The sequence below is a fragment of the Lynx rufus genome, unplaced genomic scaffold, assembly GCF_022079265.1.
Source record: "Lynx rufus isolate CCGP_SWC_20201006 ecotype Redwood Valley unplaced genomic scaffold, mLynRuf1.p SCAF_17, whole genome shotgun sequence".
NCBI lineage: Eukaryota > Metazoa > Chordata > Mammalia > Carnivora > Felidae > Lynx > Lynx rufus.
The window spans coordinates 49,873,324-49,901,048 of NW_025814831.1; the positions used below are offsets into that span (position 1 = coordinate 49,873,324).

At 44.0% G+C, this 27,725-nt stretch overlaps 1 protein-coding gene across 10 annotated transcripts in view; it reads left to right on the top strand.

The window, feature by feature from the left end:
• The first annotated feature begins 7,754 nt into the window (after window positions 1-7,754).
• Window positions 7,755-27,725, top strand: part of NIN (ninein) — a 96,316-nt gene continuing 76,345 nt past the window's right edge. For 3 of the 10 annotated variants that reach the window (XM_047079678.1, XM_047079681.1, XM_047079683.1), the window contains exons 1-3: window positions 7,756-7,858; window positions 16,320-16,523; window positions 26,871-26,952. In XM_047079678.1, the coding sequence (XP_046935634.1) occupies window positions 16,341-16,523; window positions 26,871-26,952 (265 nt within the window). In that variant the 5' untranslated portion in view covers window positions 7,756-7,858; window positions 16,320-16,340. The other 7 variants (XM_047079684.1, XM_047079680.1, XM_047079677.1 and 4 more) reach the window with 5 other exon arrangements.

Below are 27,725 nucleotides of genomic sequence, written 5' to 3' on the forward strand. Positions count from 1 at the left end.
TTTTTGGTATCTGGAGGTGGTTCTCATTCCTCTCTACTAATAACTCCATTATTAAACCAATTAATAATCAGCATGTCTCCCCTCCCTATTTTCAAATTACAGGGAATATATATGAACTATAAATTGATGGTGCTCTGCCTGGATGCTCTTGGGTCCCTGACTTACTGGTGCAGGAGATCGAAAGCCTAGCTCCCCTGAATCAAGTCAGGGCACATTCTGGAATGTGGTTTATGCTCCAGAGCTCCTCTCCAGATCCGGATGAGGTTGGGGCTTTGCCTGAAAGTGGACCCTCGGCTGGCTCCTTCTCTTCTGCTTTCCCTGTCTTGCTCCTCCCTCCCCTCCTTCTTCTCTTCTCCACCACGCTCCCTTACAGAATGAAGGAGTATCTCTTTAACAACATTCTTGCACACAAATCCTCATCCCAGGGTCTGCTTCTGGGGAAATGACTTAAAATTCTGTGCAGTGGAAAATTTCATTTCATGCTGATATAAAAAAAAAAGTTATTTCCTGCTGATAGAAGAGTCACTGTTTCTGGAGCAAGGAATGCATGCATATCTATTTTATCAATCAAAAGCTCAGAAGGAAATAGTGGATGAACTCAAATTAGGTATTTGGAGAATAGTTAATAAGGAGACTAATTACAAAGGGGTGGGCTGGGTGCAGAGAAACAAGGATAGGGCCTGCCTGGAAACTGGTAACAGGGGGTGCTGTTACCAAGCCCCACTGATATCTGGAGAACTGGTGACAGAGTTGTGTGGAGAGGGCTGTGGCAGAAGCTGTGGTCTTAAGGGATGCAACCAGCCTACAGAGACCCTATAGGGGGCAAGCTGGCCAAATAAATACCCCAATCTCATGCCCCTTCATTCCTCCAATCTTTTGCCAGTGACCCCATGAGCTGAACCTACTGGGAAGCCAGGTGCAAAAGGGCCCCTTCATGCAGTACATCTAAGCTGGCCTCTTAGGTCATGGGGCAGGTGGAGAAGGGCAGAGAGGGCATCCAGAGGGACAAACAGAAGCTCTCCAGCACACCCACCTACGTATTCCCCCCGTGTCTCTCTCTCTCTCTCTCTCTCTCTCTCTCTCTCTCTCTCTCTCTCTCACACACACACACACACACACACACACAGAATTTGCCTGTTCTTGAGTTTGGCCTCAGAACAGACACACATAAAATAGGCCCTAATTTTTCTCTCTGCTGATCTTGTTTTCTTTTATCTTATTTATAGTTTAGGGACCCAGAGATAGGCCGATGATGTTGCTCATCACACAGCCTATCAATAATCAAGAATCAGAAAAAATGTATTTTTATTTTTTATTAAAGTCTGGGTGTGGTATCTGGGCATCGCCACAGTAGCCCCCAAAACCCCACCCTCTAAGATGGCATTTTTTTTTTGTAGATTGAAATATGACTCACAGAACTCACTACCATAAAATTTATCATCACTTACACCTCCATCCTTTGGTGGAAAGAGCTCTAATTTATATCCCATACCCATTTTCTCCCAATTGAAAACAAAATACAAATCAAAGATTTATGTGGGTTTTTTTTTTGGTAATAGCATATTTAATTTCTTTCTCATCAATCCAAAAATGCCCTCATTATTCAGTTTACTCCCAAATGTCCTCATTATTGGAAGCCATGCTCTCTTACTATTGGTCTCATTTTCTGTTTCTGAAATGGTCATTTTCCTCCCAAGCAGCTTTGGCCTGGTTCAGAATAGAAAGCACTGCAAAATGTGCAGATTGAAGACAAACGGTCACTCAGTTACTTCAAGGTCTTTGAGATTAATCATGGAAAGCAACATCCTGGTCTTCGGGATGCTGGCAGGAGCTGATGCGGGTGAGATGAAGGATAGATGATGGAGAAGAACCACTTGCACAATCCCCAGAGGACAGGCCTTCTGGGCCCCTAGCCCTCTCTCTGCTGGGTGCCCTGCAGACCCAGATACAGCCGAGCACAAAACAGGTAGGCTGTGGGAGCACGCATTAACAAATGGCCTGCAGGGCTGTCGTTGCTATGTATTAAAATTGTATATTTTAGACTATTGTCTTCTGAAATTTTATTTTTAAGATACTATTCGGGGGGGGGGGTCCCAAGGTTTTGGAGGGTGGTGATTTTTAAAAATATCTTGAAACACTGTTTCATTTTGAGGCAGCTGTTTGCATCATCTACAAACCCTCCCGGAAGGCAAGTGCCAAGGGTGGTCAGTCCAGCCTGAGGAGTCTGATGCAATCACTGTGAGATCAACTTGAGCAAGGCCCCCAACCATCACAAATTCCTTGTGAGAAGGAAGGAACAGGGTTAGATGCACTTAGAATCTTCTTCTTGTTCTAACATTGCACTGTGGGTAGAGTAGCCATTGGCCACATGTGACTAGTCTGAATTGAGACGTGCTGTCAGTACCAAATACTCACCACATTCAAAGACTTAGTACAAACACTAATGTAAGTTATATCATTAAAAAGTTTTGATATTGGTTACATGTTGAAATGATAAAAATTTGAGTTTGTATTCGGTTAAATAAAATATAACAATTCTACTAACTCACTGTTTAAAATGTGGTTACTAGAAATTTTGGAGTTATACATGTGACAAATACTTGTATTACATTTCTATTGGACAGAACTATTTTTAAAATTTATTCAGTTGTTACCTATTTTAAAATATAGGTTTCTGGATTCCAATGTCTTTTGGATGCACATCAAAGTCTAGAAAACTTAAAGGAGTCTTGCTTGGGAAAAAATATTACATCATTTTCCACTCAAAAGTCTTTTTTTAAAAAAGGTAAAAATGTCATGTCATGTTGGCTAAGTGTTCAAGAGATTGTGAGGGGAAAGAACACCAATGTTTCTTAAACTAGAATTTCATTTTCTTTTACTTTGAGTGAAGCTGGAGTGTCAATCTTCGGGCACTTATAGTTTTTAGAACAGTAGAACATTTCCAGATTCCAGATACGTGAAAATCGATCCTTGCCAAAGTGAAGAGCAGACCTCCTCCCCTGCCACGCACACAGGCAACATCTCTTCTCCATGTGAGCACCAACCAAGTGTTTGGATAGCACCTAAATGCTCAATTCATGAGCTCCAGAAAGCACATGTCCAATAATCACTTCCTGCTGTGCATTACCCATTGGGCCAACTAAAAGACAGTAGACAGAGACAGGGTATCAAATATTCCTTAGGACTGATGAGCTGGGCAGAAAGAGCAGCACAGAGGAGATTCACAGGGGAGCACGTAAGAGTTGAGTAGAAGGAGGGTAGGTTGTCTGGAGACACTGAGCATCCATTCATCTGCAGGGATCAAGTGGATGCTTGCCTACCAGGAAGGATATCTAGGACCCGACACGGAAGCCCATGGGCTGAATGACCTGACAGAAGCCATGTTTTAGGGGACTCATCCCTCTCTTCCCTCTCATGCTATATATGCATATCCTCCCAATTGGATTAGATTAGAATCCTGTGCTACCTCACATTATTCCCTTACTCTCTCCTGTGCATGTTTTTACTTCCCCAAGGGAGAATAATACATTCAAGGGCAAGAGCCAAAGTTGATGGTTCTTTTGAATATCTCATGATTTCCAGGACAGTAGTAGGCACAGACTATGTACTTAGTGCTTACTTTAAAATAATAATAATAATAATAATAATAATAATAGATTGTGCTGAATCCATGTATCCTCTTCTTTCATATATTTCATGAAGGAAAATGGAGAATCATAATTCCAAATGAGGGTTCTTCAGGGGCAAGAGTGTAAATCAGTTTGCCTTCTGTCTACTTCCTTGGCATCTTCCTGGGTTATTAACCACCACCATTTTGTCACTGACACTTTCTCCTAGCCTTTGACTTACATATCTGGATGGAACCCAAATTTCCCCTTTCCTCCTTTCACCACCCATTTCCTTGGGTTCTTGGGGGACAATATGATGTCCCTTTCATCCAGACAGTCCCTGGCTTGGACTATAACTGATAATCTGCTTTAACCACTGAGCCCCACCTGAGGCAGCTTTGCAACTTACCTGAAGTTTGTTCTGATTAGTTCACATGGTCAGAGAAATAAGAAAAACATTTATTAAACAAGTGTAGAAGCAGCTGGGAATTCTACAGCATGACAGAAGAGGTGTTTTTTGTTGTTGTTGTTTGTTTACTGTGCTGTAAGAAATAACTTACATCCAACTGTGACTTTGGGTTAGGGTAGAATGAGTTTGGTTACAACTATCTGCTTTCCTTGCCCAGGAAAAAAAAAAAAAGATAACTCTGTAGATCCTGGGAAATTTACAAAGCCTGAATTTTCTTTCTCCTTTAAAAAAAATCATTTTTGTTGTTCTGACTCTAAACTATTCATTACAAAGTTACTTCAAGAAGAAACGAGAATAAATTTCTCTTCCCTAGATTATTCCTTGGTTAACTTTTTAGAGCTTTTAGCCACTTGAGAAAGCCAGTCCAATACTGAAAAACATTGCAGAAAAGCCACTTGAAAACATCATCTACAAATACTTTAAGGATCCTGAGTCCCTGAACAAGGCTCTTTGTGGGAGTTAATATCAGAGGCAAATAAATTACAACAGATAAAAGTGAAATGTGGTCTGTAAAGGCTGGGTAAATGTTTATGCTTCTTTTCATTTTTCCTCCTATTGTATATAATGTACAATTGGAGCTTAGCTACTATTTCTGCTGTTATCTTCATTTTTTTTTTTTAACAGAGAAAAGCTTAAGTGATAGGTTCTAAGGTAAGTCCTTGCTTTTGTGCAGTGACTCTAGACATACAAAGATTAACCTTCCACCCTGTGTAGCCTAAATTTCAGGCACATGGTATTAAATTATCTGCCTTGGTAGGATTATCCTTGCAAAGCTACACCACCAAGTCCTCATGCCACACACTCTCCCCTCCTTTGTAGCAAGGCTGGGGGTTGAATGTGATTTCAAGTTTCTAGACCCAGCATTAACTCCGCCCCATTCACTCCTCTTAAGAAAGAGTATCTTGTGTTTCTCAAATCACACAACCCCCACCAATTCTGACCTTTCTCTACAGGGAATGAATGCCACCTCCCACAACCCGTGGCTCCCAAGAACAATCCACACCTTAAGGATTCTTGCAGGTAAAAGGGATGCTTGGAGAGAGAACCAGTAGGATGAGGCTCCCATGGCAGAGATAAGGTGAAACAAAGAAACATCTCTTCATTCTTACCTTCTAAGACTGTTGGCTGTTTTCCTCCCCGATGAACATTCTTCTCTTATTTATGAGATGACACCTATGTAAGTATTCTGGCAACAAGTTAGTTATTCACTTAACAGTGTGTGTTGTATAATTATTACTGGATAGAACAACTGTGCACAAAGTACATGTGTGTGTGTGTGTGTGTGTGTGTGTGTGGGCATGCACAGGAGTATTAAAAAAGGGTGGGGGGAGGAGTATGTATTGAAAGAAGAGAGCTTGGTTCTAAAATAAGGCAGAACTGTTTTAATTTTTTTTATGTTTATCTTTGAGAGAGAGAGAGACAGAGCACGAGCAGGGGAAGGGCAGAGAGAGAGGGAGATGCAGAATCAGAAGCAGGCTCCAGACTCTGAGCTGTCACAGAGCCTGATGTGGGGCTCAAACCTACGAACCACGAGATTATGACCTGAGGCGAAGTGACTGAGCCACCCAGGTGCCCCAAGACAGATGTTTTAAATAACAAACTTTTGGTTAGGGCGCAACTGTAGATTCACATTAAGTTTTAAGAAATAGTACAGAGTAATCCCTTATAGACCTTCTACCCAATGGTAATATTTTGAATAACTGTAGCACAATGTCACAATCAGGAAACTGACATTAATAGGATCCTAGGGCCTTATTCAAACGTCACTAATTTTACATATATTCATTTGTGTATTTGGTTTGGTGCAATTTTGTCACATGTGTAATCTGCTTTTGAAGCTCAGCTGTGTTATGTGCTAGCTGCAAGATCCTGAGCAAGCTCCCTAGTTTTTCTGAGGCCCAGTTTCCCCATCTGCAAAGTGGGCATCATAAGGTCTGTCTCCTAAAGGTGGTGCGAGGATTAGGTAAGATCATTTCTGCTAAGTTTCCAGCACACTGGGTTCTCATTGAATGATAGGTTCCTTCCTGTCTACCCCTCGTTCTTTCAGTAGCAAGGGAAGAGTCTCCAGTTTCTTGCTGAAATAACCAGACTTGTGGGTTATAATAAATCAGGCGGCTTCTTCTTCCAGGCCAACACATTGAACTCTGCTGTTGGAAGAGAGCACAGTGGATGTCACCTGCCCTCAGCTGCTGCTTCTTGGCTTGGGCTTAAGATCCTGTTTGCATCCAGATCAGAAGTGTAGAGATGGGGGCGGGAGGAGTGAAAAAGGAGAGCATTTGGGGGAGCTGTGGAGTAGGGGTAGGAGGTGGTAAACAGTGAACAATCGCTGGCTGGAGAACAACCAACTCCAAGGAATCTCCGTCCTGTGTGGCTAGTGACTGAGGGCTGGATGTACCCGCGGAAGGCCTGATGCGGGTGGGAGCCTCTGAGAACATGGTGGGCAGGTGCGGAAGCCCGACTAGACCTGGTACGACGATCACACTTGTTCCAGAGTTCGGAGTGAAGTCTTAGAGCTCTTCGCTCTCCCTGGAGCCCTCTTCCAATGAGGGCCAAGGGCGCTCAAAGGCAGAGAAATCCAGGACCGCCTGGGGGCAAGAGAGGCACCTGAATCTCTACCTTAAGGTCCCGCTGTCTGGAGGCGGAGGCCTTTCCTCCACGCGCAGAGGTGGCTGGCTGGGTGTCTCAGGCGCAGCGGGGTGTGAGCGGCGCGCTCGCAAGGAGAGGCTAGAAGGCAGGGGGTGGAGGGGTGGACGCACTAGCCCCTGCTTGACGGCGACCTGAGAGCGCCGATCCACCTGCGCCCCTAGAACCCTGCGTTTTCCAAGTTCAAATCTCCGAAGCGACCTCCCAGCGTCACCCAGCAGCCAACCCTGGACCGGGCTCCCCCCGTGTTCCCGCTACCTGAGCAATCCCCGGAACCCGGGGCCCTGTACCCGTCCGGGTGGGGGCCGGGGGCGGACCCCGCGGGGGCCGGGACACCGCGTGGCGCTCCTCCCTCGGCCGCCCGGGCGCCGCGGGCCGCGGAGGAGGAGCCGCGCCCCGGCCGGCGTCGTCCTGGCTCCTCCTCCCCGCGCGGGCCCGGCCCTTCCTCCCCCGCGTCCGAAGCTCCGGGTGGCCGCGGCCGAGCCGGGAGCCGAGCGCGCTGGGCGCGGCCGTCCCGCCGCCGCCGCCGCCTCCGAGCCCCGAGTGCGCCCGCGGCCATGGTCCCCGCGGCGGCGCCGGGCGCCTGAGCCCCGGGACGCGGTGAGCGAGGAGCCCGTTCCCGGGGCACCCCCGCCCTGCGGCCTGGCGGGGGGGGGGTGCGCGGAGGCCTCGCATTGCCCCCCCCCCCCCGCGCCGTCGGCGAGGCCCTGAGCGCCCAGGGCGGACCCCGCACGGGGACCGGCTGGGGCTTCCCCTCGGGAGTGCGAGGTCGGGGCGCGCGGGGCGCTCCCGAGGTGGGGGGGAACGCGGCGGAGAGGGGGCGCCTTCGCGGGCGGGAGGAGGGGCGGGCCCGGGCGGCGCGGGCTGCTCTGCCGGGGGGCGGGCCGGCGGGCGGGGAGGATGCGCGCCGCGGCCCCGGAGAGCCGCGCTTTTGTACGAGCCGGCTCCTTACATATGGAAATGACGCTCGCGCGGCTCCCCGGCCGCGTCCTTTTGAAGGACGCCCGCCCGGAACCCCGGCACCGGCTGCGAAGTATTGTCCCGCTTCTTGAGCCCTAACAAAGCGTCCCCCTTCGCTTTGCAGAGCGCTGGAGGCGGGCGGCCGGCGGTGCGGGCGCGACGGAGAGGCCGCCAGAAGGTAGGCGAGGGCGGCGGGGGCCGAGAGAGCGCGCTGCCTGGTGACACAATGGGGGTGTCCGCCGGTTCCGGGGGCGCGCCGGGCGGGCGGCTCCGAGACGCATCTGCAGCACCGCTTTGGCAGGGACCGCGGCGGCGCGCCCGCCCTCGGGCCGCTCATCCGGGGCTGGGATCCCCCGCCACCCCCGTGGTCCCAGCCCGCAGCCACGAGCTGAAAGCGGCTACTGTGTGTGGACCCAGGAGCGGACTGGAGTCCGGAGCGCGCCGAAAGGGTGGCGGTTCGGTTGCCTGAACCACCCGGGCAGCCTTGGGATTGAGAAGCTGAAGTGAACCTGTCTGGGGGAAACCCGAGGTGATGAGCCTGGGTGCTCGGAGCTGCGGAGTGCCGTTGGGGGCCCCGAATGGGGGAATTTTAGAAGGTGCGCGGGAGAAATGCACATAGAAAGACTTCCCCGGTGCAATTGCTAAAAACGAAGGGGAGAGAACAAAATGACACTGGGTTATTGCCTGAAAGCCTTGATCGCCAGACCAGCAAATGGAAGTGTAGAGTGCAGCGTTCCAGGGTTCCAAGGGCTGGGCTTCTTCGGCTACCAGACCGGTCCCTGACAAAAGGACAAGGCTGATGGAAACACTTTCCTGCCGAAAGCTCTTTCTGTGAAGTTGAAAGCGAGATAGGAAGAGACGTTTTCCTAGCCTCTGCCCTGACAAACCCAGGTTAAGGTGCACGTGAAACAGGAGCTGGAAAGCTACCCTACCACGTACCTTGTTTTGACAACTTAGCTATAATGGGATCTTATGCCTTCTTAACAGGGGCAGGGGAATTCCTGAGATGGACTTGCCATATAACTTCTGAGTTTTTGAAATCAAAACAGATTGCGTAGTTGTCTTTTGTGACTGACATGGTAGCTTTTTTGGATTAGAATCCTGATAAAGTCCATCATGGTGCATGGGCTAAGTTCCTGAGGCCATGGACGATTTCTCGGTTGGGCTCCCTTAAATATGTTAACATAAATTCATCCTGCTGCTTTCCAGAGGCTTGACAGTCTACAAGGAAATGTATTTTTTCTGTGTCAGCTTAATTTTATCTTGAATCTTCTCTAGTGGCTAGCGTAGGGGTGGATGACCTGAAATATTGGCAGATCTTGCCCTGGAGTTGGGGGGGGGTGTGTTTGTGATAATTTCCAGACTGTGTGTAAAAGTAACATTACAGGCTGGCTGAAAAACCAGTTTGTTGTAGTCTCTTCAGCTGTTGTCATTGTTTCTTAGGGAGGAAGAGTGACCTCTTGGGGAGTTTATTTGCAGATTTGTTTATTTCCACCTGTTCTCTGGTGATTCCTTAGGGGAAAGCCTTCTGAACCGCCGTATAGGTAAAGGGTAGGACTTACAGATGTTCCAAATGTGTTGGACATCAACAGAGATATTGCCACGGCAGGAGAAAGCTTTAGAGGGCAATGGAAAGGAAGCCATCAGGGGTACAGTCTTCGCATTAAAATGTCACAGATCAGTCATTTTAATAGGCACTTGCTCAGAATAGCCGGTGTCTTTCTTCTTGTCCTTTTTCCATTTTAGATATGTGATGACCCTTAGTATCAAAAGATGTTAACTGTCACAGAGGGGGAGAACAGGGCACCAGTGAATTCTGAACAGCCAACCTTAATTTAATAGGCAATATTCTTATCTTAAGTCAAATGTTGTTAAAATAAATTGTTTTAAATGTCACTGCAAATGACTTTCTAAACTAACATTTCACCAATCTTGATGCTTCCATTTTGTGTTGGTAACGAAAATGCATTTTATCAGTCTTACCTTGAAAAAGGGTTGGCAAGTTTAGCCAGAGTATTCAAGTGGGATTCAAGCTGCCTAAAGCCTTTTCTCGGGGCGGGGGGTTGTTTTTATAGATGCCAGTTCATCTGTAAGCCAATAAATTATGTGGTTTGAATTCTGGCTATTGAGCTTGCGTCTGTTGGGCAGAGGCTTGTGGAGAGACTGAGGCTTACAAAAAGATGTTCTTATCTTATTTACGAATAAAATAGAACTTGAAAAAGATTATGGGAATGTAGAAGCAAGCAACTTTTTTTTTTTTGAAATTAGGACACTTCTTTGTTGCAATGTATATCAGCAGTTAATCATTTATTCAAACTTTTGGGTGGAAAAATTACGAAGTGTTTGTGTTCTAATGTCCATATAAAAAACAAAGGTGGGAAAACCTGGTTTATAGATGAGGGAAGGGAAGCTCTTCCTCCGGGAACTGGAGTCATAGCCGCAGGCATTCTGAATTAATTCAGGTACATGCGGCTTGAGAAGTGAACGTTGTTATAGGCAGTCTCTTTTCAGAAAGTAACAGGGGTGCCTGGGTGGCTCAGTCGGTGAAGCGTTGGACTCTTGGTCTCAGCTCAGGTCATGATCTCATGGTTTGTGAGAGGACAGTGGAGAGCCTGCTTGGGATTCTCTCTCAGCCTCTTCCCCTCTCTCTCTGCCTTTCCCCTGATCCCTCTCTCTCTCTCTCAAAATAAATAAATAAACAAACCTGTAGCTCTGTTTTCTGCTTCTGTAATTTTACTTACTAGCGGATTACAGGTTACCGAAGCTACAAGGTGCTAGCCTAATGATTTTATTCCTCCAGCTGCCCAGAGTTAACCACCTGATTGGTAATCCACATAGCCATTAGGTTTAACAAAAGCTTGCGTTTGGTATACCACAATATACTAAATATTAAAATCCTGAAACCTTTTTTAATGTTTAATGTAGAATAAATGCTAGTAGGACGTCCTTAGTTAAATTCAGTTTTATAGTGTAGATTAACAGAGGTTGTTATTTTCTTTCATATTTATTTAATGTGACTTTTTTTTTTTTTTTCTGTGCAGTGGCATTTAAACTTTGGTGTTCTCTCTTTATGCCATGATTTTGTTCTGGTGCTTGCAGTATCCAGCTAGAAGTGAGATACTCTCTGAACCGAGAGGAGGCTACCTGACAGGAGTCATTTTGATGAGTAGCCATAGTTTTTGGCAGAAATATTTTATACAAATGTAATGTAAATACAGATATGTAGATATGTAGATGAAAAAAGACTGTTGCTTTTTCTATTAAGCTTTTCCTGAACTTGAATTTATTCTTGTCACTATTTCATTTTATACTGAAATGAGTCCAAAATGTTAAGGCTGGAGATCTTTGCAATTAAAGTGTTTGCAGAAAAGGGGGAAGAAGAAACATTTTAATTTGATCATTGGCATTATGAGACTCTGACTTGCCAAATGGTGAAAGCTTAAAGGCATGAATGAAAAGCTTTCTCTAAGCAGGATTTGTCCATGTTCACCATTTTGGTTATAAAGTAACTAAATTAGTCACTTGGTGGCCACTGCCTGGTCTGCGGACCCCCAACAGCTATGTCTGAACACAAATCTGAAAGCATCTATTATGATACCTAAGGAAAGCGGCCGAGCCAGGAGGGGCCTCCAGACATTCCACATAGCTGTTCAGCTGCTGGACCATCTGGAGGGAAATAAAAGGCCTGGGCGAGGGGCTCTGGCATTGTGCTCATTTATTATTTGGTTTTCCCTTGCCAGACTTTGTCCCTTTTTCACTCCCTCTGGCCCAGAACAGACGTCCCCTTTGGCTGGGGTGCCATTCTTACAAGCTCCTTTCTGTGTACCTTGGATGCTGGAAAGTTCATAAGTTCATGTATCCACTTCATGTTGGCCTTATGTTGGGGACTTCATTATTCCAGCTGGACCTCCACCTATGTCTTTTCCAGGCCCAGTTGGCCCTGATTTCATCAGCCGGGGTTGCCAAGTGGAGCGCAAGGGCACAGATCGGTAATGGCCATACCCGTCAGGGTCTGCACATTTTGGCAGCCTTGTTTGGAGTTATTTGGAAGGAAAGTGTTCCAAATAGTTCTCATTATGGGTGGTTATTGGGTGGTAAATGTTGTGATTAATGGCTCGGTGCATTGCCTCTTATTTAACCATCCTTAGTTAAAACTCCAAAATATTGCTTGCACCGACCATTCTTTTCCAAAGGAATTGTAAAGGCTTCTGTCAATTTGATTGGGAAAGTAGATGGCGAAGAGGGGCCACGACCTGTGGGAGGCTTTATGAAACTGGAGTTATTCTTGGCAATTTGAAAGAGGATTTATTACTCAAAGCCCAGCTTTCCTCATCTCTGAGTAAGATTTCTGTCACTGGTGGGTATCAGGTAGACTTTAACTATGGAAAGCATTGATTGCACAGACCAGACATACTTAAGCATTTTGAGGAAGTAATTTAACAATTATCAGTTTCTGTACTGTGCCCACTGTTGAAGATATGGAACTCTGCGTGGTCATTTTTATACAAAATTTTATTTCTTCTTTGCCCTAAATCCCAAAACTGCTTTGGAAAAAAGAGAATGCTCATTCCATACCTCTCTAGTGCCTTGTAATTATTCAATAAGTGGATTAAGAGAGGTAGGGAGGAAGAAACCCCATCCTTCCCCACTCAATTTGGAGGGGTTTGTGGCCATCAGGTTTTCGCGGTGGTTTCTGGGACTTTAGTGGTTAGCTGATTAACACAGAAAGGTGGAGATAAGTGATTTGCCAGTGATGTCCTGTTCATGTGTTCTGTGTGCATCCACAGGACTGAGAGATAGTATAATTTAGAGTCAGACCAGAGTTCTGATCTCCACTTCATCCCCATATTAGCACCGTATCCTTGGAGAAGTTGCTTAATTTTGCCAAGCCCCAGTTTCTGCATCTTAAATGGGAATATGGTGTCTACTTTAAAGAATTAGAAGGATTAAATGAGATCATTTATGTAAAGTACTCAACATAGGCCAGACTTAGGTTCAGGAGTTAAAAAAAAATAAAAGTTTCTTAACTCCCAACAATATTTCAGCCTTTCTGCTTTTGATTGATGTTAACTTTATCAATAATCTGCCTTTAAAAATGGAAGAAGCCCTGAGCCTTACCTGTCACCATTGACCATTTAGTGATATAACAGCGTTTGTATACATAATACCTGGCCTGTGCTTTCTTGCTCTCCCAATGGCATTCCGCAGCTCCCGCTTGGCTTCTCTGAAAGCAGATCTAGGGCTGCTTGACTTCAGTTCACCCCGCCTTTGTCAGTCACAAGTATCTTCTTGGTGGTTTTCTCAATTCCCCTCTTGTATCAACTTTCTCTGGGGTCATCCTCTCACTTGCTTGCCATCTTTAACCCTCAGGACAGCCCTTCCAGATGGGTATTCTTATTCCCATTCTATAAACAAGGGGACTTGGGACAGTGGTTTAGTACAGATTCTCTTCCGAAGTCACATCCTATAACCGCCCCTCTCAAAAAAAAAAAAAAAAAATTACAGCCGAAGTTTATGAATCCATTGGCTTAATTACTAACTCCTTAATCAAACTCCGGACAGTTCTAGATGCTACAGGTTGGCAGTGGGTTCTGGCTTTCTGCTTCTGCTTAGTGATATCCAAGATGGAAAATGCCTTTGACAAAAGGGGTCAGATGGGGGAAGGAGAGGTGTGCTTGTGGAAGAAATGGGCGTTTCAGAATCTTCATAGGCTCATTTCATCACTCATTCAGGGTAAGGTTCCACTCATGGAATCTCCCTACACTGAGTCAGTGTCTGGTGTGAGGAACAGACTGTGCTATGCATTTGGGGGAGGATATAAAAGAAATAAGTTGTGGACCTTGTCCTTACGGAAATTTCTGCCAAGCAGGGAGAAAAAAAAAAATTCTTGCACATGAAATTACTCACGAACATTTGGGGAATAATATCAACCAGAAAAAAAAAAATGCATTCTGTGCCAAACGAGGACTGACAACTTGTCACCATATGTAACATCTTCTGGATGTTTCTGTATGCTCATTTGTTCCACAGGGTTGAGGCTGTTTTCCCCCTCCAGTCAAAAGAATGTTCTCCAAAGCATAGCGTCTTGGGAAGGAGGGAGATGAAAAAAAAGAGATAAATAAGGAAAGCTGCTGTGAAATGAAAGAGATTTGATTTAGTGAAAAATCCAATGACCTCCCAAAGAACGGGGCATGATAGCTTATTGAATCCAAAGCCATGGATAAGATCAGGACTTCTCAGTACATTATGAGTTTTATGGTCCCCTTTCATTGGTCTCAACGAACCAATCCCCATGCCTTAAAAATGAAAAGGGGAAATTTTTGAATTCTTTCACTTTTGAGGGTTTTTTTAAATATGCAAAATCAAGTAAAAGTGGAATTGTCTGCCTTTTATGAAGTTGGTCAGATTATGTATAGCCCAGGGGACTGTAAAATTCAGAGCGAGTCTGAGAGTCACTGCAACCTTGAAAATCCCAGGGCCCCTGGGGAGTCTCAGATCCTAGGCGACAACAAACTGACAGACTCTAACGGAGTCTCATTAGCCAGGCATTGGTCTTGTCTAAATTCCTAACTTTTGTGGCTTCGCTTAACACCTTGGTGTTTCTTTTCTGATGCTCTGATGTTTATATCGCACTCTCAACTTATTTTGAAAACATTTACATGGTGATTAGTTAACCCAACAGACCAATCCTGGGAAGGCAGCCAGAACCGACAGCACCTTAGTAATAGAAAAGCTGAGAATTAAAAGACCCCGAGACCAGGAGCCTGGACCTAAATGGTGCTGCTTTGCCTTAATGAGCGGCCCCAGTACGAATTGAGTAGTGGCCTTGAGTAGTGGCCGAGCTGTTTGAAAACACCTTGAGCCTACCTCATTGTGCTGAAACTCCAGGTGGTCATGGTTGCATTTTAGCTTGTAATGTTTTGGACGGCTGCCTGTAGGAAGAAAACAGCACAGCCTAGAGCAGCACTGATGTGTTATGGAAGCCTCTCTCATTTACAGTTCTGGCCACGTTCAACACTTGAACTTGTGTGTCGCCCGTGTTGCCCATCTGCTATATGCACATCGCCCGTGAGTTAGAGAGTTTTCTTACTCAGGGCTTTTGTTAAAGGTGCTGCTTTGAAAACTGGGATGATGTTTGCCGGGGGCTGGGGCAGGGGGCAATGGGAAGTTGTTCTACAGTGGGTACAAAGTCACGCAAGATGAAAACATTCTAGAGATCCGCTGTACAACAGTGAACGTTTAGCGAAGAAGACGGTTGTGTGCGCTTAAAATTTTGTTAATAAATTTTTGTTAGGTTAGATTTCACGTTATGTATTTTTTATCACAGTAAAAAAAATATATGGGCAAGATAAATATATTTTTTGAAAGTGCTGCTTTTTATAGTCAAGGGGCTGGTGCTGAGAGCCTGGTTTAGATGGCTGAGGTCATTGTCTCAGGGGTCTAGGTTGTGTTTGGCTTCCGTTGCGTCATGGTGAAGGTAGCTTCAGACGTGCGCATTTCAGGCTCTCATCAGAAGACCCAACACATTAAAAATGAATTCTTGCGCAACCAAAGAAACCCCCAGATTTCACTCTTAAAATATGAGGTACCTAGAATTTTATGATGTCTGTTTTTAGCAGAAGTGATTCTGAGTTAATCATGAGCCTGTGTTTTTATTGATCCCATGGAAGGTGGAGAAAAGGGAAGCCCGGGGTTGGGGGTTGAAAAGAAGGAAGACAGACTAACCGTGTGCACAGACATTAGGTGGTCTGGATAATGGAGGTTCCCTGAGACTCTGTATGATTCATATGGTCTGTGGCTCCTCTGAAGCTCATAGTCTGAAAGGTTGGAATAGTGTTTTCCCCTTTCTCTAGGCAATTAGGCATTGCCTAAAACCCCCAGGGACTAAAGCCAGCTTCAGGGAATACCCTTCCTGTCACACCTCGCGTAATTGCACCAGTGAAGTTAATTGCACTGCTTTTGGGGGAACTTGTGTAAAAGGCATTGTGTCTCATGTAAACAGGGAGGTGGTTTTGTGTTGTATCGGACATATTCATCTAGTGCCTCTTGCTGCAAGCCTCCATGCTAACTGTGATGGGGGGCATCTAGGCTGAGCCAAGTGGAACTAGATAGCGTGGCCACAGCGGTGGCTTGCGACATCTGGGCAGGTGGTCTGGAGCTCGCCGACTTGCCTCACAGCTCGGGCCCTGCAGCCTATATTGGTGCTAACAGTTAGTTTGAAAGGACGGAGTGTCAGAAGTGGCCTTTCACCTTCTGTACGTCCAGGGGCTCGTGAGCTGATAGAGAAGCGCTTTCAGTCTTGAGTTTGAGACTGGCCGCCTGCCCAAGGACCAGGCAGGAGAGGAGACTCCCTCATTCTGGTAACGTTACCCTGAGTGACCTGTGTAGCTGTGGCCCTGGTGTGAGTGCCTGTGTGGGCGCCTGGCCGGCCAGGGCTGGCTCCTGGAGAGACCTGAGGTCTTGCTGGGGGTGGGGTGAGGGGTGAGGGTGCAGCATCGCCTCTCCTGCCTGCCTCCACTGAGGTCCTCATGGACCAGCATCAGGGGCCAAGGACGTACAGAATCTTCTCAAGGGGCTGGCGAGGGCAGGGGTAGGACTCCCGGGCTGCCACCACCCGCCCTTATCTCTGTCGCACACAGGTGAGCGCCGTGGGCTATGGGATGGATGAGGTGGAGCAGGACCAGCATGAGGCCCGACTCAAGGAGCTGTTTGACAGTTTTGACACGACAGGCACCGGGTCCCTGGGACAGGAGGAACTCACCGACCTTTGCCACATGTTGAGCTTGGAGGAGGTGGCCCCAGTGCTCCAGGAGACGCTGCTTCAGGACAACCTCTTGGGCAGGGTAAGGTCTGGGGGAGAAGGCAGACAGCGGGAAGTGGGTGCAGCTTCTGTCCGGGGTGGGGGTGGGGTGCAGAGCACACGTGTTGCAACTTGCTTCTAACATCCTGGCTGTGCGTGCCCCTAGCTGTTAACCTGATAAACAGAAAAAATGTAATGGGTGGGACCCGGCAGTGTGGTTTGCTCGGGTGGCGAGGGCCCGCTTGAATTTGTGCTCTGGAATAAAGGTGTGCCCTGAGCTTCCCAGATGAAGAGAGAGGGAAAAGAGGCAATAAGAGCATGTTTTCCAACTCTTGTTCGTTGTGGATCATTTTGGGGACTCTCTATTCATCGTTGGGGCAGAGGGAGGGGACTGAGATTTCCCTCGAAGAGAAAGAAAACGTAGCAAGAAAATTGCCGCTCACAGGATGAATAGATTGCTGTTATGACTTTTACTCCCAATAAAGCTATTTCTTGTGTTTCTGGGGTGAAGTATTAATTAAACCTTTCACCTAGGAAATAAGACAGGAGGATAAGTAAATACAGTGCAGGTTCATTTAAAACCCAGCAGGACTTGCTTCCAGCAGGGATATGCATGTGTGCCGATGTTAACTTCTGCATTTGACAACAAATAGTCATGTTGTCCCCACAGATCAAGTGACAGAAACGAGTAGGAAGTGAGAAGGGGCCTTTTTTTTTTATATACCTCCTGCTGTTAGTGGAAAGGGTGTTTGATCTGTCTTGACCTCATATTGCCTTCAATTTTTGTAATTATAATTAAGAGCATCATTTGTATGGCTTTGAGTTGGGTCTTGGTGCTGATTGTTGGAATGGATGAGAGGAGGAAATGGGCATTGCTTTTTGAGCTCTGTTGTCATTGATGATGCTTTGTAGACAGTGGTTTTTATCATGTGTAAATTGAGGAAGGAGTCATGAAGCTCAACTTTATTCCGGTGACTGAATTTCTTTTTCTTCATTTCATTTTCGCTGTCTCTTAGATGACAAGTTGGATAAGTGACCTCAGATACAGTAGGATGTATTGACTGTCTGTGACAGGAGACAGATGGGAGTAGTGATCACCCTGAAATTAATGTACAAAGGATGCTATTCCCAGGGGCTTGGCACTATGAACATCATGTTTATCAGGGTTCACACTTAAAGAAAAAAAATGTGAGGTTGTTGTTTGTTTTACGAAAGTGAAACCCATTCTTGGCCACTCTTGGGGGAGGGATTAGCTGCCTGTGAAAACATGTGGTCCCTAAAAAATGCTAAAAATCTTGCTGCTAAAGTCATAGAATTGGGAGGTTTGAGGATGAAATCATTTGTTCCTCATTCATGTAACGCGCTCAAATGTGTTTTCATTCTGTCTCCATCTCGGACACCTTGGGGAGCTAAGGGAGTAGTGTTTCCCACTACTGTGGTCCTTGGGGATCTCAGCCCTTTTGTTGTATAAGGAATAGCACCGAGAGTGGATCTGTTTCAGTGCTTATTAAAGCCTGAGAAGAACAGATACAACCTAAGGGTTCCTGGAGAGGTTGTCTCCGCATCAGCATAAATACAGATCCCTCTGCTGTGCACAGATTGTACCTTAGCACTTACACAGTTTGCTCCAGATGTTGTACATCTTTGCCCTCGTTCAGCAAACTAAAACAGGGGAGCAGTTATCGATTGATTTGTTAACAACTTGACACTATCAGCCTGCTTTTTACGTTTGCTATTTGCCTGTGAATAATGAATACCTAAGTGGTCTGTAGCCTGATATTTACTTAGTGAGCGAGTGATAAAAGTTAAATAGATGTATGCATATTGATTTCACGTGGGAGGTCTCTGGTGACTGTCTTGAGAGCAGGGTTGGCATGAATTAATGCACTACCCTTCGATTTGCATTTTTTATGAAACCGAATTATTCTCCTCAGATGGTCACATAAACTTGGCCATATGCTGTTAAGATATTCTATATAGTCTATAGTTTTAAGTTATAAGGAAAAAATTCCTCAGAATTTGCTGAAGAATTCTAAGCGCTAACACCTTCTTGAGATGTTGAGTACGGATTGTAAGTTGTAAAATTGTAAGTTGTTTTCAGTGCCAATCATCTTTCTTCTCTTTAAATGGTAATTGTAGAAAAATGTATAAGGCTTAGGAATTTGGTGTACAAGGAGAAAGAAATAGTAGCATGACAAATCTAAGTATAGTCATTAATTCAACAAATGTATATTGTGTGTGTCCTACATGTTAGGCATTCTGCTAGTCTGTGCAACTTATTTATGTTTATCATAGACTAAGGTTTTCCATTAAATTGGTTTTTGGATACAGTAGTATCCAACAGTTTCCTGCATGCCTAGGGTTCAAATGTATCTTTAAATTTTAATGAGTGTAATTTTTAAATGAAACAAAACTTCCAAGTTTACCTTTATTGGAATTGGGCTGAATTGGTCATTTTTTTTTCTTGAAAAAGGAATAAGCTAAAATGCATTGTTTTCCTCAATATGAATATTTTCTGTTTATTTTTTATTTTAAAATCCATCTGTAATGAATTCTTGGCTTTTCTTTTTTAAGCCTAATGTTTCTTTTGACAGTTGTTAAGGAAAGTAACTGAAATTGACTTGCCATTTTCACGCCATTTTGCTACTAGGCCATTCAACCCTTTCAATTCATCTATCTGATCTTGCTTTATAACTTGAAGCCATATTCCCCTGAGCATAGTGCTTACTATGTAAGTGTTTGCAATGCCTGAGGATTGTGGATCACTGATTTGAAGGAAGGCAGGACACTGCTGGTAAGGTGTTTCCTGCTACATAATCAAAAGAGCTCCATCCATAGCTTTGTCATCAGTGAAGCACCTGTCAGGTGGGTAGGAGCCCAAGACAAGGGACTCCTGAAGACACTGAAGAACTTACAGTCTGGTCGGGTAATGTGCCTGGCAGGTTAATAGTCCTGGGAGCAAATACATCCTACAAACATAGAAGAAAACAGAGCAGCATTAGCTCTTAAATTGAACCAAGTTTTCATTCTAGCAGTTGATATTGGCCACAGGTGCTTCCTGGTCTTTTTGTTTCTTAGAAATGAAATGTTCTCATATGCCTTTCTCCTTTATTAGTAATCAGGACAGAAGTATAATTTACCTTGGTTTTATTGAAGGTGTTATTTATATAGTTTTAAAAATGCATTTTCCTTTATGGAATATAACTTATGGAATAACTTATGGAATATTCCTTATGGAATATAACAACTTTGAGACAAAATAGCCCCCTGAGGTTCTGAGGCGTTTCCTTCTATACTTGCTGATATTAACCTGGATGCTGAAGTGTTCTATGTCTTTGGCACTCTTTAGAATCAAAACAGGCCACCTGGTAGCAGAACTTACCAGTGGCTTCCAAAGAGTCCCATAGGTGCGTGGACTTTGTTCATCAAAGGTGCTTTGAAATTTTTAGTTTTAAGATCTAATAGCTTTACAAATATATAATTAAACTCAGATTTCCCATCTTTCATTTTAAAGTGCTTGGGGGAGTCTTTTATAAATATCGTGATTAATTTCATATGGTAGACTTGCTTGTTTCCAGTTCATTAAAAGCTTTTTAAAATTTCCTTCTCTTATACATATTTTAACCATTCGAAAAGTAAATCAGAAATACAGAAGTACTTTCTGGCAGTGATTATTTGGACTTGTTCTCTGTGTGCAAAATTACACTTGATCATCAAATAGTGTCTATTTATAACTACCTGGTGTTCATCCTCCTGTTTCATATTGATCTGAGGCTTTTTGAATGCATTGGAGGAAATGGTGGAAACATTTCTCATTGCTCTTATTAAATGTCTGGACCTTTGCTGTATCTTACTGTTTAGCCACCATAGTTTAACCTGAAATGGTGAGGGATATTTTCTGATTCCCATTTTGTCTTATGACCCTGTGTAGACCATCACTCCTTTCTTTTACAACCATCTCTGTTAAGGTTGACTTGAACTCCTAAGGGTCTGTGGTTCCCATTTTTGGACAAGAAGAGAATCTGATTAAGAGGCTGCAAGATTTACTTCTGTATTAATACTTTGTTGTCAGACTTATTGCAAAATTAACTTTGGTTTTACGTGCTGTGAACCTTGAGCCTCTCAGAGGTATTTAGTCTGATGGGAAGATCTTTGGCTCCCAACGAGAGGTGGGAAAAAGTGATGAAAGACTGTTCTCTTCTACCTGCTTTATTTCAGTAATGACTGTCTCTTTCTCTGGAGAAAGTATGGTCCAGAAGGCTGATCCGATTTCTGCAGTATTCCACTGATATTCTTATGAGTAACGTCTTTTCTGGACAGAGGGGACTTACCGTTCTTTTGTGTCCATCACAGATTTTAGACTTCAGTGTTGACCTGTATGACAAAGAAACCTTAGAAAGAGAACTTGGAAAAGTACATTGACCCATCCAAGGTCAGGCAACTCAGTGGAAGCAGCAGCAGGATAGGAACCCAGATTTCCCCATCCCTGAGTTTGAATACACGTTTTCACAGCCTCCTTGGATTCCAGATATGCAAGAATGAATCTCATTCTCCATGCCCCTCTCATCACCACTACTACCACATCAAGACAGTATAATATTAGAGCACAGTCTTTGAAGTCAGACCTGGATTCAAGTACTGATTCTTGCCCCTTTCTAGCCCTATATGGCTAGGAGTGGAGAATGGATTTGCTAGAAACTTCTTCTGTGTGGCGATGGTTGCATCCATCTCCATCTGTAGGTGGGGCCCCTTGGGTCAGTCTTGGAGTATGACTTCATACAGTTGCTTTAGGTTTGGACTTGTTTTTTTTTTTTTATTAAAAAAAATTTAAGTTTATTTATTTTGAGAGAGAGAGAGAGAGAGTGGGGAAGGTACAGAGAGAAAGACAGAATCCTAAGCCCCGGATGTGGGGCTCAAACCCACAAACTGCAAGATGATGACCTGAGCCAATATCAAGAGTTGGACGCTTACCCAACTAAGCCACCCAGGTGTCCCGTGGACTTGCCTTTTATGATGGGCAATGGGCTTGCCCCTCTCCACATTGCCCCTGTCCACATTATCTATAGTAAATGACCAAAATCATCTGAATGCTTTACTAGAATAAAACATTTCACAACTATTTCTTTCTTAATGAAACGACATCTCTTTGTATCATTTCTCTTTTGCATAATGCTGTAAACATCATTTTCCTGCACTGTGTCCTTCTGAAGAGTCCATATTTCTCTACCCGATTCAGCTAGCATTTAATGTTTTGAGTGTTCTTTCATCAGTTTCCCTGTGTATTGCTAGATACGAACCTCCTCTGTGTGATGATAGTTACACGGGCCTTTGTCTCGTTTAATAAGATCACTTGGTTCAACACTTGGCTTGAGTTTCTCATCCTGGGTCTGTTTGTACTGCATACATGTGGAAACTGTATGTATTTGATCTCCATGATTGTGTAAGATGATTTTATGCAACGTTAGGTTCCTTATTCTACTTCCTGTTGCCGTTTTTTTTGTGTGTGCGGTTTGAAGTAACGTTTTTTTCTTATGTGATACTTTATTTTTGTCGGAAAGGCAAATTATGTTTCTAAAAAAGCATTCGTATGAAATTTGGAAAGGAAAAATGATGAGGTGAATTTCTATTATGTGCTGGTGACACATGACAAAAAAAATCAGATTTGACTAGTCTTCCCATTAATTTAGTGTAAATGTCATGTGTGTTTTTAGTCTGTCATGTAATTTTCCCATTGCTGCAAACTGTCCTTTGAGGCATACAAGATACAGGAATGCTTGTAAAATGAATGGCAGCAATTATTATTCAAATGAGGGGGTGCCAACCAGGGGAAGCATGGCTTGGAGGCTTGTTACTGTGTGAGGTTTAATTGCATTGTATATTTGTGACGATTTCTAACTTTTAACGTAATGCAATAGTAAAGCTCCCTTGGAGGAGAAAAATGGTACTTACAAATTCCAGTTACTGAACTTAGTGAGCCCGCTGATGCACATTTCTTTACAATAGAGGGCATTTATTAACGTTTTGGTTCTGGGATGTGCCCTAAGGGGCTTTTCCACCACATCAGTATTCATGAGCATTGTCAGAAAATAGCAGTCACCTGCCTCTATTAGAGAACTGTCTTCTTGGAAGATGTGGAATTTACTGTTATTTAAAGTGGAGGGTCCAGTGTCTCTATGCCCTGGCAGGAGGGAAAATAAGATCGGTTTAAGACTTAAGGCTGCTCCAGTTGTTTTGATCAGCTTGCCACGTTTTTGTTTTTGGATTTCTGGGTGTGTGTGTGTGTGTGTGTGTGTGTGTGTGGAAGAGGTCCATCAGATAGACACTGTTAGATTATGAAGAACCTCTGAGTTAATCAAGTTTAGTCTTTTATAGCCCCTTTTTCTTTAAAAAAAAAAATGGCTGATTCAGTAGGTCTGTTTTGGAAACTGTTAAGCTCTGCCTGTGAATATCTCAGAGAAGCCAAATGTCATAAAAATGGTCTCTCCAGCTTGTCTTTGTGTCTCTCACAGCACTCACCAGCTTCTATCTTGTAAGTGCTAATCAACTTTCCTCTCTTCTTTCCTCTTCTCCCCTCCCACACTCAAGATTCTCCTCCTGACCTTTCACCCCCTGGAGCCCCAGTGTACTGTTTTACACTGGCTTTGTGTAAAGTTGGGGATTTGACGTGGGGCAGTTTAGGGATTTCCCTGAGAGGTCAGAGAGTGAAGCAGGTCTAGGGGAGGAGGGCTGCCAGGCTTTGATGACTCCAGTCAGAAGTCCTGGGTTCACCAGGCAACCCCAAAACTTCAAGACGTGAGGCCACCAGCAAGGCCCATGCCTTTTTTGTGCTCTGCCTCCTCAATTCCAAGGGCAGATGCCTGCCTTACCTGGCTCATGTGGATGTTGTGAGATCCAAATGACCAAATGCCCAGGAAAGAAGGAACCTGCAATAATACACCCACTCATCTAGTGTTATCCAGGATCTACATTAATGCAATTTTCTGATAACAGCATCTCTTACCCCATTTAGTAACAGTCTTACATAACCTTTGGGAATTGCAAACATTTTGTTAAAGTTTTGCCCTGTCAAAGAGGATATTAAATAGCATAAGATTATTCTTTTTTTTTTTTTTGAAAGTTTATTTTTGAGAGAGAGAGAGACAGAGCATGAGCAGGGGAGGGGCAGAGAGAGAGGGAGGCACAGAATCCAAAGCAGGCTCCAGGCTCCGAGCTGTCAGCACAGAGCCCAACATGGGGCTTGAAACCACAAACTGCAAGATCATGACCTGAGCCGAAGTCGGACACCCAGCTGACTGAGCCACCCAGGTGCCCCAGCATAAGATTATTCTTGATCATTTAAAATCTTCTTGGTCTATCAGTTATTTGTCTACATTATAAGAGCAATACTCTCAGCGTTTGTTTTGTGGCACATAGATACTTGTCTCAACACTAAATAAATAACCCCAGCCTATTAGGTTTTTTAGTGCATGTCTTCTCTAACAGTTGGTAGAGTTTTTAAGACAAGGTTTTTTAAGTTTAAAAACTGTATTTTTGTCTGAGGAAAGATAACGTCTTTACTCAATCCCAAGATGTCAGTAGTTACTTCTCTTAGTACTTTACCTCAGAGTGCTCCTGTGTCTTATTTGCTGCTTCTAATCTATAGTAGTCTGGGAAGCAGGAAAATAAGCTTATAATAAATCAGGTAGAGTGAGAATAAATAGCTCCGGAGCTGGTTCTGTAGCATTTTCTGTGAGCAGAGTGTGTGGGCTTTTCCATGCCTTCCTCAGCTTTGGACATCACTTCTTTGTTTTCCAGTTGTCTGCTGCTTGATTGTCTGATAAGCCATCTCCATATAAATGAGGTTTTACTGTCTCAAAGGTCGGTTTGTTTGTATGAGGCTAACTATCCCTTAAATATGGTATAACAAAGTCTTGGAAGTTGATGAGAATCAACATCCAGATTGTAGGTATCTTGGTCATTTCTCAAGGTGAGAAATTGAGGTACATAGACTCCTGGTGACCTTCATGGCCAATACTCCCTGAATTGAACTATGTAGGGAGCCAATAACCTCTCTCAAAGCCCAGACCCAGCAGAGACCCAGAGGTGAAGTAGATAGGACTTGAAGTTCTCAAGGCAAGCACTTCCCTTTTCTGTTCAACTCATAACTGTGTCAAGGAGAGGCCAAGGTTTCATTCAAGTCATTCCCATCACTGTCCTAAGAGAGGAGAAACCCCAAGCTGAGGTCCCTAAGCACAGCAAATTGGATCGGCTTCTCTGATGTTGGGCAACTGCCCAGATCCTGGCGGGGAGGCAAGATCCCTGCTGTCACCTCCGCCACTGCCACTTGGCTGTCACGGTCACTTTCAAGGCCAGTTGCTTTGCTTGAAAATGTAGCCATTTCTCTGTAAAGCAGGGGAAACAGTCACCCCATATAGCTATTAGAGTGTTAACTACCACTTACCGAGTAGTTGATAAGTTACCCTGGAAGTTCTAGACCCCTTATGTAACTCTCATTTTGATTTCCTAATGCCTCTGTGAGGGACGTGTTACTATAAATAACATAAAAGGCATGCAATGCTTTTCACACAATGGCTGCCTGGACCCCCTGTGACATTTCCTGAGAACATGCACTCCGCAGCGGCAAGGTCTCTGTCACTCTTGTTCACTGCTCTGTCAGCAGGGCTTAGGACATTGCCTGGCCCATAGCAGCTGCTCAATAAATATTTGCTGAATGAGTCCTAAACTTTAGTTGTTAGAGATCCCCATTTTTCTACGTGAACAAACTAAAGCTCAGAGAGGTATAGTAATTTAGCCAGTTCACAGCAGGCAGTAAGTGGCTGAGGCAGGGTCAGAACCTGGACCCAGCTGGCTCCAGCACAGAGCCTGTACCCCAACCCTCCTCCTGCCCCCCACCCCCCTGTGAGGAAGGAATGGTTCCAGTAGGAAGTGGTAAATGCCTGGCCAATGTCCATGGGCAGGAGAGCCCTTGGGTCTGTGTGGTTTTGAACTGGCTGCTTGGGAAGATGGCCTTGCCCCTGGGAATGGGAGCCAGGATGCCACAGTGCCTGAAGCCCGTACTCTGACTTTGGGACAACAGCAGGACCTGGCCCTTTCTCCTCCTGCAGGCTCTGCAGTGATTTGTCTGCTGTGAACCCTAATTAGTATCGCTTACATTTCTGCAGTGTCTTCACCTTTTCATTGATTGCACGGCCCTGGCTCTCTAGCAGATGTCCTGCCTCCCTTGGCAGATTTCTGCTCTGGCTCCATAGGGTATACTGATTTTTAGTCTATACCATCTAAAGGGAGATGATTTTGGAAAGTAATTTGGAGTGATCAAAATGGTTGTGGTAGAAAAATCACACCTACTGTGGGACAGTATGGTAAATTGCATAGATAAGACATAGGTTTTTTTTCCTCCATTGTTTAGATAACTAATGAGGTTTGCTACTTTTCCCAGTATAATTCGCCAAGTGGTTTTTATCTGTCACTCATATTTAAACTTCTAGACAATGTTTTGTAACGGTGTCCAAAGAGACCCTTAGTGGCACAAATTACAAATTTACCAACTTTGGATTTATGTATAGGCTTCTGTGTTAATAGGTGCCACATCATCGAACTAGAATTACCGTGAGAAGGAATACCATCTTTCCCTTCTACCCCACGGTGAGGTCACATAAATTTAAATAATGGAAGAATACACTTGGCCATCAAGAAAACTGTTTTACCCCTTTAACCAAAGTATTTCCCCAATTCTAACTGAATATTTACTTAAATAAAACTCATGTTCTTTCATCCTTCTATCAAGGTAATTGTATTTTTAAGAATTCAAGACAAAGCTTCCCAAGGTTCTTTTATTCTTTGTGTTTGCTATTGATTTCTATTTGTTTATGGAGTCACAGGGGCCTTGGGAGATAAATATTATATACCTGCCTCAGGCAAGACTGTATTCAAGTCACCCTCAGATGATAGCTCACCCTCTTCTAGAATGTCTTCAGGGATGAAAGCATCTTTGGGGCATTGTTACAATGGATCATTTACTTGGGAAGTTTTTCCTAATGTCTAACCTAACATCTTTCTGTTGTGGTCTTGTTCAGAAAAATAAAAGGAGTTGAGTTCAAAACGTATCTTTTTCTGAGTGTATAAAGAGGGTTTTGCTATCTAGCTTTCCCCCTCGGGGTTGAATAAATATTGATGTTGATGTTAGGGTTTATGACATGGGGGTGTCAGAAACGATCAGCCCACTTTTCCCTTCAGTGCTTCAGAGAAATGAAGAAAAGAGAACAAAAGCTGTTTGTGACTCACTTCAAGGCTGTCAGGATGCTAACAAACGGTTCTGGTACCTTGAAGATGGATTTGCGTCCTTAAGGCTGTGGAAACTCTTTTGAACTCATTTTTAATTGTTTATTTTTAGGTGCATTTTGACCAATTTAAAGAAGCATTAATACTTATCTTGTCTAGAACTCTGTCAAATGAAGAACACTTTCAAGAATCAGGTAAGGGCACTCACTAACTTTTCTTCTCTACATTCCCCTTTAAAAATTGCCCAGGGAAGAATTTGGGGACTTTGAAGCATGTCTATGAAAGATTTGGGGCATCTGCCTTTTGCAGATTGAGTTATTTTGAGTGACTTGTCTTCTGATATTATCCTAAAAGCCTTGCAGCTGTTGAACACTGAAATGAGGCTTCCCTACCACAACAGTGTATTATGGAAGAAATAATTGGATTGTTCCTAGGCAATATGTCACATGGCGTGGCAATAACTCATTCCTAGAATGGGCAGAGTGAAGCCGAATGGTACTACCTTCATCCTTATTTCCTGTGTCTGCGGAAGGATCTGAATTGGGGGAGAATTTTGCCTGAAAGAAGAAGAGTGTCTGATTTAGAGATAATTTTACTTAGTAGGTGGATAACCTTTTGCTACAGACATTATCATATATTGTAATTGATAACATACATCTCAAGTGATAGTTTTGAGGACCACGTTTTCATTTTTCTGTTTTCAGTGTCTAGTAGAAGGCTTCACACATAGTAAGTATTGAATGAATGTTGAAAAATAAAGAACTTACTATTACACTTCACTTAGTTTTTTAAAAAGCACTGTAGATTATAAGACATCATTTTATGTATCTCCAAAAGAAAAAGTTTTTACCAGTTAAAATAGCAAAATGCCATTGATTGTAAGACATACCCTACTGTCATAGTGTTCAAATCTAGGGTGTGTGTGTGTGCCTGCCTGCCTTTCAGTCTGTCTGTTTTGGGTCGGTGA